Source organism: Aplysia californica, unplaced genomic scaffold (assembly GCF_000002075.1).
Source record: "Aplysia californica isolate F4 #8 unplaced genomic scaffold, AplCal3.0 scaffold00383, whole genome shotgun sequence".
In the NCBI taxonomy this organism is placed as follows: domain Eukaryota; kingdom Metazoa; phylum Mollusca; class Gastropoda; order Aplysiida; family Aplysiidae; genus Aplysia; species Aplysia californica.
The window spans coordinates 287,548-298,361 of NW_004797653.1; the positions used below are offsets into that span (position 1 = coordinate 287,548).

The window sequence follows — 10,814 nt, forward strand, 5'->3', positions numbered from 1 at the left end:
TCTCTCTCTCTCTCTCTCTCTCTCTCTCTCTCTCTCTCTCCCTCTCTCTCTTCCTCTTTTCCTTTCTCCCCAATTCCCTTCTTCCTCTTTGTTCCGGATTTTTACAACGCTTTCAGCTTCAGCTGAATGGAGCGCATAGCAAGTGAGATACATGACATGTCAGGCGGTTTGCTGACACGACTGCAGTCCGTTCATTTATCATTTGGATACCCTACAGATATACGTTAACGTTTTAGGTTTTTACAGTAAATTGAAATCCAACACTATGGTCTATTTAATAAAAGACAAGTTTTAAGTTGGACATACATCAACGTTATAGGTTCTTACAGAATACGAAACCCTATACTATGGACTAATTAATGATAGATACGTTTTAAGGAGCTTGCTGCCAGTAGGCATTGAATAGGTTTTACGTGCAATACTATTTAAGAGACAGGACCTCCACATTAAACATGAACCTCCGACAGGACCTAGTCGAAGGAATGGAGGACCTTAAAAACTCCCCAGAACATCTCAGCTTCAATACGCGCGGTCTAGGATTCGAAGCAGGGCCACCTACTCCGTAGTCTAGTATGGTACCAACCGAGCTAAAGGTGCGCCCAAGTTGCTTGCTGACCTATTCTCCTTAATGAAGTGGAGAAAAACAAAGATCTTCAAGAGTTCCACAGCATAAAGTTATAATTTGTGCTTTCAAAGAGTCTTTTTGTTTTGAGGGATTTTTTTCTTAACTGCACAACATGTGACTTTGGAATAAAATGCATCTTTGAACGTTGCTTCTTACGGCTTTTAATGTGGATGACGCCAACAGCAGCTATTTTAGTGGGTGTTTTTCAACTTGTACTTACACTAGAGCAATGAATCATCTTTCAATGTGAACTTTAAAAAAAGCCCAAATCAGACATCGATCCCAAAAAATTTTCTGTTAGCAATAGAATTAAATTCCTTTGAAGGCGTATAGATTTGGCTCTTACTCCTATTTGAACAATGACGTCGTACTCAGTTGCATTGTTCTCTTAACTGACTGACGAGGTGAGCTAGTTAATTTGAAGGTTTTAAAATTCTGAGTCAGTTTGTTCCAAAATGTACTTTCTACATTATCAAAGAGTAGCAAAAGAAAAAAAAATCCCAGCTTGTCACATAATGCGCTCTATGCATCTGTTTCTGTTAATCAAGCTATCTTTTGTTCTATACCTTTAAAGGAGATCAATAGCTAGCGTCTTATTACTGTTTATCTGCGCAGTCGAACAGCAAAATAGCAAACAATGTAGTACAAAGAGGCCAAGAATAAAGCTGCCCTGAGTCTTTAATAAAACGCAAATTGACATATGACAGATGAAACAGATGAACAATATTGTAAGCAGAGACCCCAAAAAAAAGTGAAAACTAAAAGTGAAGACCATCTGTTCTATGCGAAGTTTATTACTATGGTTCGCCAATTTCATGACGGCATGAAAGGCAATCTTAATATGTCTGAACCTTTTTGTGAGACAAATAGAATGAAGCAGTGATGTGTGCTAGCACCAATGCTTTGCAACATCATCATCTCAGCGATGATGCATGAAGCGTTCCGGAAGTCCCCTGCTGGCATGGATATCAGGTACAGACTGGGCGGTAAAGTCTTCAGCTCTTGTAGACTGGAGGCAAAAACAAAACTAGTGCGATGCATGTCTGTGAAATGCCGAAGATTGTGCACTACCCGTTTAAGAAAAATCCAGCATGAAAAACTGTTTTGATCATTTTACAAATGCATGTTAGAACGCTTAACTTTACTGGGCTGACCATATCGAAAGAATGCTCGATTTCATAATCGCAAAGGAAGAATTCACTTCTTAACTATTCTCAATGAAGCTTAAGGTTGGTGGACTAAAACAAAACCCGCTACAAATACACCCTGAAAATATCTCTGAAGGATTTCAAAATATATACCTCGACATAGGAGAGTCCAGCTCCGGACAAACCCAGCAGGATAGAAGCAGCAAATTAAAAGAGGCTTTACCAATAAGAAAGGCTGAAACCAAGAGAGAAACCCACAAGCTGCGTACATCCACAAGTAGAAGTGAAGCTTTAAAATTCAAAATGTGGCAAACATTTCTCAGCCAGAATTGGTCTTATCGGCCACAGCAGAAACCAGAAGTCATCTTAACCTTCAGTTTGTCTAATTTTTCTATTTCACAGGCGAAAATCACTTCATATGTAATGCACTACGTCAGACGTTGCTGGAAGAGCTATTAGCATCATTATTTTTATCGTTAAGAAAACTATTCAAGTATCTTTCAGCAATCATCTGTTCAGACGCATAAATTTCCGAGTCAGATCAACGACCTCTTGATGCAGTCGATAGGATTTAGAACTAACGGGAAAGATAATACTCGACATGAGTCAGTCTCTTTCTTTGCACACCTTTCTTTTCTTTGTACGATTATAATTATCATTTTGAAATGCTCCAGAGTATAAGCAGTGATTGACCCCCCCCCCCTCGAAAAAAAAGAAAAGCAGTAACAAATCAAATAGGAGAAATAATAAAAATGCGAAAAAAATAAAGTAACATAATATTGAAGTAATATTCAACAGTCAATTCATTTTTAAGAAAAATTGTTAACCACTCCATTTTGTACTGTAACAGCATAGAGTTATTTAGAATAAATAAAATCTCCTGTAACTCCTCCGTTTCGCAAACGCAGAAAAAACAACTAACACTGCCTACCGTGTCATTGTATTATGTTTACACCCTATTGAAATGAGATATTATGAAGTGGATTAGACTTCTTTATTTTTCTGCTGCTGGAAATTCGTCTCAGATTTAGAAAAATACAAACACACACATTCACATGCACAGGAACACGCACACGCACACGCACACGCATGCTCACGCACGCATGTACATGCATGTACATACTCACAAGCAAACACACACACGTGCACACAAAAAACATTTCCATATCAATAGCACTTTAATAGTAGACAACTGAAACAGGTGAAGGAGCTTAAATAATCTTGCCAGCACTTTGTCTGAAAACTGATCCATAGACAGAGAAATAAAAATGCGAACTCAAAAAGCCAACGCTGTCAACTACGAGCTCGCACACCTCCTATCTCATCCAAACATTTCCAGGGACAAAAAGAGACAGCTTATCACTTCAACATTCATACCAACATTATGCTACCAGTGCCAGACCTGGACCCCATGAAAACAAAATCACTGCCTGCGAAACGAAATATCTCCGCAAAACCCTTAACATCAGAAGACTAGACAGGAAGAGAACTGAAGAAGTAAGAGCAGCTATTGGCATTGAGTCCTGCCTGCATTTCATGGAAAGAAAAAAGAAAAAAATGATTTGGCCACCTGTTACGTATGTCACCTAGTCAGCCAGCCTCGAGAGCCTACAACACCATTCACTCAGGCTATAAAGGAAGAGCAAGGCCACGCAAAAGGCGGATTGAGGGTGACAAGGAAACTTTGAGAAATCATGACATACCTACTGACTGAGCTGCGGAGCTGACCTACCATAGAAAACTGCATCTCCCCTCGACGCCTGACGGCTACAGAGGATGAAAAAGCAAACGTAAGAAAGGAGCTGCACTTAATCACCACCAAAAAAGCTGTAGCCATATGTACAGCTATCACGTATAGTACCATCGTGTCGTATATCCCACTTCATCGTAGTCAAGGGATCGAAGAGCAATATGATGTCACCACAAACGGAACACATCTGATGTTGTGGTTTTCAGAGGATCAAAGAGAAGAACTAAGGCTGTCTAATGGATCAAGCAATAAATGTAAAACTAGATTTGGCTTCGGCAAGGACTTGTATTACGCGATATGTTGTCACCAAAGAATGAGAGCGCTCTCGAGTTCATGGTTCTGTTGGAGGGAAGGTAAAACCACCAATGGAGCGGGACAAGGAGCTAGATCTCTCCAGAAGACAAAGAAGAATATTGTCACAATTACGGGGCAATGTGAAGAGTCCTATCCTTCAGTCATACCTCCATAGGATAGGCTCTACCCAAGACGACTCATGCCAGAAATGTTGTGTCAGTCCTGACGACTTACGACAAGCACTATTCGAGTCCCGCAGGGAGACCTATATCCCGAACCACTGCTGCAAGGCAAGGAAAATGACAACCTTAATTCATTTCGCATTGAGAAATTCGTCTTGGTCCTTTTCAAAGGCAGAAGTGATATTACAAAGGTTAGGTGCACTCACGTATACGCACCAGAAAGATTAGTTAATACATGCCTCTAATGCTAGAGCAACCCGCTCCGCAAAACATTCTCCCCTCTCTCTCTCTCTCTCTCTCTCTCTCTCTCTCTCTCTCTCTCTCTCTCTCTCTCTCTCCCTCCCCCCCCTCTCTCTCTCTCTGTTTCATTTGTAGCTCTGTGTGTTCAGTAACCTCACTGCAGTTGGTATGAATGAATTTCTATATCTGTTTGTTCTTGCTTTTTAGGAATATATCGTTTACTGCGGGTCGATATTGAAATTCCTATGTCAATGGGTTGCTATGGCCACTTAGCATTGTTTCCCCCTTTTTAGAACGTTTGTTTTGTGTAGATATTCGGTTACTTAGAACCAATTATTCTTAATGCCTTTCTGATCAATTTGTTTATTTTTATGTTTTGCTGTCTTCCCAAATTGCGACCATAGCAAGAGATACCAACATTTATCAAAGTTTCTATTGTGGTGGTGTAGAATATCTCAACGATGGATGGATTCAAATTGAAGGAGCTAAGTTTCCTTAGAAAGTACAGCCTCTGATTTATCTTTTTAATGATAATTTTAACGTGATTTTGCAATGTAAATTTGTATGAATCCGTGATTTCAATAAAATTGTTTCTTTTCAATTACGAGTGGTGGGGTTATTGATTGTTCTCTTCTAAAATAAAACAAATACGTTACTTTGTTCTTGAGAGGTCCACTTTTATGAAATTTGAATTGCGCTAAAAAAAGAATATAAAAATAGTTCTTCGAAATTCTCTTTTTCATCTAGGTTTATTTATCCAATAATAGCGGTGTCATCTGCGAACATAATTAAGCGTGTTGTTTTTTATTTACTTCTATGATCGTTGGTACATATTGTATACCAAACCGGTGACAAAAAACATCCCCGAGGAGAGCCAGTGTTACAAAAGATTGTGCCAAATTTTGTGTTTTTAAGGTTAACATAATGTTGTCTGCCTGTCAAAAATTCCAGGACTCATGCTGCAGTATTATGACCAACTCTCAGACTCAGAAGATTTTCAATGACAATATGCAACAAAAAGTACCCTCGTATACATTTTTGACGTTTCAAGGTCTTTCAGTATAGAGTTTAAAAAAAGCAAGTACAGCATCTTTTCGTTCCTCTCTTGTTTGCATGCAATCTGGAATAGATCTACATATTATTCATGAACGCAACCTAGATATATTATTTGAGAGGATCAATTTTCCAAGGCACTTAAAAAACAATGGATGTAAGAGGGACTGGTCGTGAATAATTCAATTAATATATTTTAGGCTTTTTTGGTATTGGTATTACCTCCGATTTTTTCCATATAGCAAGAATGCAGGTAAATATCAGGGCCAGTTGCTCAAAAGAAGATCTTAACACACTCCCTTTCACTTTGTCTTGACCGCAGGCTGTGTTTATGTTTACACTTTGAAGTTTCTTTTTAATCACACTCCTTCATGCTCAATTCGCAGCCTCTGTTTAAGGGGGGTGGGGGGGGGGGGTACACCCCCAAAGTCCCGATTCGGCTCAAAATTATGGAATTTGAGTTGTAGGCATTTTTAACTTCCTCAGCCTCTCCTACAACTATTTCATCGCATAAGAACCCCCCAAATCCGTATTTTGTCCCATACCGGGCATGATTGTCACCACCATTTCCTCATTAAGTTAATAGTTGTTTTTTTTTACCGGTCGTTTTCTCAAAACGCGACTTTTCTCTATACTTTTTTGAATAAATTCACCATTTGTCATCCAATCTTCATGACATTTTCACAAAATTAAGAAAAAAACATAACACAAAGCATTCGTCTGTTACATTTTTTATATATTGAATAGAATTTTGTTGGTGGTGTCTGGAGTGTGGATTTTCACGGATATTTTGCAATTTAAATGCTACTTCAGGTAAAAATTCATTAAAAATTTTCTAATTCGTTTAGGAAAACAACAACAGACAAATGTTTAGATCTAATGTTTGTTAACACACTACCAAAAAAAACCACAATAAATTTCCATGAGCAATAAGTCCGTTATTTCTTTCAAAAAGGACCACATATTTCTTATATCATTTGTCTGAAATTCGTTCTCAATTCTAGTTTCTACGCTTGTTTACAATGAACAATCTTTTTTTTCTTTTTTTTTTTTTTTTAGATATCAAGTACATTTCATTCATATTATTGCTTCTAAAGCTTTTCAGTTTTTCTTTTATGAGATCTTTCAGCACTTTTGTTAACCCATGACTTATTATTTGGATAGTACGTAAGTGTCTTATATTAGTAACATTTTCTTCACAACACTCAGTGTAAGCACAAATGGTTCCAGTAAGTTCGTCAAGGTCCTTGCAGGTATTTTTGAACATGTCCCAGTCTGTAGAGTAGAAACATCCCCGTAACTGCTCGGTCGTGAAGTCAGTCCATGACGGTATCGTCCTGGTTGTTGGTTTCTTTGTCATGAGCAGGGGGTGGTACTTGGGGATCAGAAGGATGTTATTGTGATCTGAGTCTCCCAACAGTGGCAGGGGAAGAGACTTGTAGCCGTCCTTGACGTTGTCATAACACAGGTCGATGGTCTTTTGTAACCTTGAAAGTGGGGAAGGGACGAGTCGAAACGGCAATGGTTGAAGTCACCAAGAGTCAAGATGACAGCGTCCAGTGACTGTAGCTCTTGCTGGTGAATGGGAGACGCTAGGATCTCGACAGCGTCGCTCTCCGTAGCTTGGGACGGGATGTAGACCACGTCGATGGTGACACCAGCGGACTCCCTGGGCAGGAAGTGGAGGTTAATATAGAGACACACGCCGCCACCAGTGGTCTTGCCGGCAGCAGAGGTTCGATGTGTTTGTTGAAAGGGCCATTGTGGGATTCGAACCACGTCTCCGTGAACGCAAGAAACAAAGCGTCACGGTATTGATTAAAATGTTGACTGCATATTGATAGTTCTTCTAATTTGTTGTTGAGAAATCGTGTGCGGCCAAACACAAAAGCTGGTAGAAAGGGCTTTCCTGCGCTTGGTTTTTCTCTGGTCCCTCCTTTCCTCCAACTCTTCTGATTCTGTTGTAGAGGGAAGTCGTACTGAGCATGGTGACAAGATCTCAGACATTGGGGTCGGAAGTTAAACATCATAACTGGGCTATATGTAATGGTGGAAAACGGCGAGTGGTTTGGTAGGGGTCTCATTTCACCGACAAATGCCAATAAAATTATACACTTAATAGTCTGAACACTGCACTGCGCCTCCATGACTGAATGAGGAAAGTTTCAGACACACAGTCTAAACAGAAACAATAAAAGAGCTACAAAATAAGCAGAGCCGATTTAAAAACGACCTTGTCGCCGCATGAGCAGCACCAGAATACCCGGCCCAGATCAGACGTGCAATGGACCAGACCAGAAGAGGTCGTCACATATCATCTATCTGCATGTTGCTGGTTGCCGCCTTCCGGAGGAGGCCAGCAATAGAAAGAAAGAAAACTGCTATCAGTGTCGGTCTAAGTGGCGGTTTTGTGTTCTGTAACACCAGGCTCCGGTCCACTCTTAGGATATTTAAGGAGCGGGACCACCGAGATTAAAGTCCATCTTCGAAAGGTCAGTGCCAAATAAGAAATTCGTGTAAAGTTGGACTAGCTGGGGCTCAAACCCCCGAACCCACCGAGCGGCTGATTGCAAAGCGGAATAACAACGATAATTGTTGAATAAAATGGTCTACCTCTCCCCTTTTGAGATGGAACAAAGCTATAAAAAACAAACACCCCCCCCAAATGAAAAACAAAAGAAAAAAAAATTAAAACGACGGTGACGCCACCTAAACAAAAAGCGTTTCGGCCTGGGTTTTTTTTTTTAAAAATTGGAGAGAACCATTTATGAGTGGCATACGGTCTTCGTTAGCTACTGGAGAACAGAGAAGAAAGAGTCTACCTTGTAATTCCTTTGTTAGGAATAATATAGTCAGATGAATTAACAGATTGTTATCGTGGCTACGCTACACTTTCACAGATTGTTAACGGGGATCTACAGGTAACTGATGGAGGTACAGTCCACAATCAGGCTTTGACACTTTCAAATAATTACAGACAAACGTTCAACACAAAGGGTGTTCCCTGATTCCATTGTTTACTGGGAGAAAGACATAGCAAAAGAAAATATTCGTAGAAAATTAGACTGCGCCAAGTGGTAATAACAAAAAGTAATCGATGTACAATGAAACATATGTGAGCCCAAATTCTAGCCCGTTCCATAAATTGATGATGATGATGTATTATTATCATCATCCCTGCCTTCTGACAGGAGAAGCTGGTATTACCGTTCGCTCGGGAACGTCATCTTGTGAATTCCACACGCATATTATCACATTTTTACAGGTATGCTATTCAGTATTTACTCCGTGTTTATTGTTAAGAAGAAATATTATCCTGATTTCGTTACAGCGACCAGCTAATAAGTACTCTAAGTCTACATTTAACTTATTATTCGATGCAATTCTGTATAAGTCATATAAAACGACTTTGAACGGTCTGCGATCTTAAAGTTCTTATCATCCTCTCAAACAAAGATTCAAACAGTCCCGATACTCACTGTTTTAAAATGTTTTCGAGAGACTTTGATTATATTTACAACGGTCAGGGATCATCAAAGAAATACTAAAGATTCCACAACTTTTTTAAATCATTGACGTGGAGAGAGAAATAACGACTTAACGACTTAAAGAAAACATCATCTCAGAACTCAAACTCAACACACAGTGACGCTGTGAGTCATTGCTTGTTCAAGGATGTCTTCTAACAGCGTTGAGTCACTTGACCTACGAGGCTACAAATCAGAGGCGAGTAGCAAGTTTATTATCAGCGATCACGTGAAGTGGTACATTGACATTGCATTCCTGTTTGTCTCCCTGCCGTTTCTTTCTGTGTGTGGAATTCTCTTTAACATTACGAACGTTATTGTGTTCACCAAAACTGGACTTACAGATTGTGTCACTATGGCTGTTTTGTTCTTAGCCACCTCTGATTTTCTCCTTTGTTTTACCACTCTCTTCTACGCCTTGTCAGGCTTCACCAAATTTGACACTTATTACATACCTGGCTCTTACGGCCTATATAATTACTTGTTTTTCCTCTCTACGTGGACAAGGGCGATGTTTGTAGACACGTCCCTTTTCCTTACGGTGTTCGTGTCGTTAGAGCGCTGTTTGTGTGTCACCTGGCCTCTCAAGTTCAAATCTCTCTTCACAACCAAAAAAGCTGCAGTCATATGTACAGCTATCACGTGTGGTACCATTGTGTCGTACATCCCAGTTCAACTTAGTCAAGGGATCCGAGAGCAATATGACGTCACCACAAACAGAACACATCTGATATTGTGGTTTTCAGAGGATCGAGAAGAAATGATCAAGTATAGTAACTCATTTCACACATTTTTCCTTCACAACGTGAGTCTGGCCTCAATCACTATCAGCGCTATTCTTATGGCAATTCGCCTTCGGGCTTCAGCAGCGTTCAGACAGCGAGCAGCCTCCGCGGAACCTGGAGACAAAAACAACGACAGCGCTTTGTCCAGAAAGGACAGCCGAGTAGTCACCATGGTGTTTCTGATCGTTTTGGCCTGCATAATTCTACTTTTACCCAATATGCTTTTTGTGAGCGCCAGGAGAGCGCTGCCCAACCTGGGCCAACAGCCACGTTTTATGAATCTCTTATCTACACTTGTGGACATCATGTTCATATTCTCCACTCTCAACGCCAACGTCAACATCTTCATCTACTACAACTTTAACTCACGGTACAGACAGTACGTCCAACAGTACATGCATTGCCAGAAGGAAGAAAGAAATAGTCAATCTGAAACAATATTTTCTTTAGAAAGGAAAGTTTAGGGGAATCGCAAGGCGAAAAGAAGTGAATTCTTGTCTTGTTAAGGGGGGGGGGGGGGGGGGGGGAGTGGGCTACACCCCCAAAGTCAATATTCGGCTCAAAATTATGGAATTTGAGTTGTAGGCATTTTTAGCTTCCTCAGCCTCTCCTACAACTAATTCATCACTTAAGAACCCCCCAAAACAGTATCATTTCCCATACCGGGCATGTTTGTCACCGCCGTTTCATCATAATGTCAGTATTTTATTTTTCTTTATCGGCCGTTTTCTCAAAACGAGACATTATTATTCAGCCAATCTTCATGACATTTTCACACAATGAAGAAAAGATGTAATACTAAAGGTTAATTTGTTGAATTTTTGATATATGGAATAGATTTTTGTTGGCGGTGTCTGGAGTGTGGATTTTCCCGGATTTTTTGAAAACTTTAATGCTACCTCAGGAAAAAATTCATTAAAAAATGTCTTATTCGTTTAGGAAAAAAACAATGGACAAATTTTTAGATCTTATATTTGTGAACACGCATGCAAAAATTAATTCAATTTTCATGAGCAATAAGTGCGGTATTCATTACGTAAGACATGTCAACAAAATCCAATATGGCGCTGCATCCATGGAAACGAAACTTTTTCTGAAATTTGATTGTGGATTTAAAGATTCCTTACTATGCTTGTTATAGGTGTGGAAATTTGGTAAAATTCGGCCCAGTAATAAGCGAGATAGCCTCCAGGTGTAGCCCCCCCCCCCC

The 10,814-nt window shown here is 39.8% G+C and overlaps 1 protein-coding gene across 1 annotated transcript; it reads left to right on the forward strand.

The window, feature by feature from the left end:
* The first annotated feature begins 8,967 nt into the window (after window positions 1-8,967).
* Window positions 8,968-10,068, forward strand: LOC101857500. Its single transcript, XM_005103643.1, has one exon. The coding sequence runs from the start codon at window positions 8,968-8,970 to the stop codon at window positions 10,066-10,068; it is 1,101 nt and encodes a 366-aa protein (XP_005103700.1).
* The last annotated feature ends 746 nt before the right edge of the window (window positions 10,069-10,814 follow it).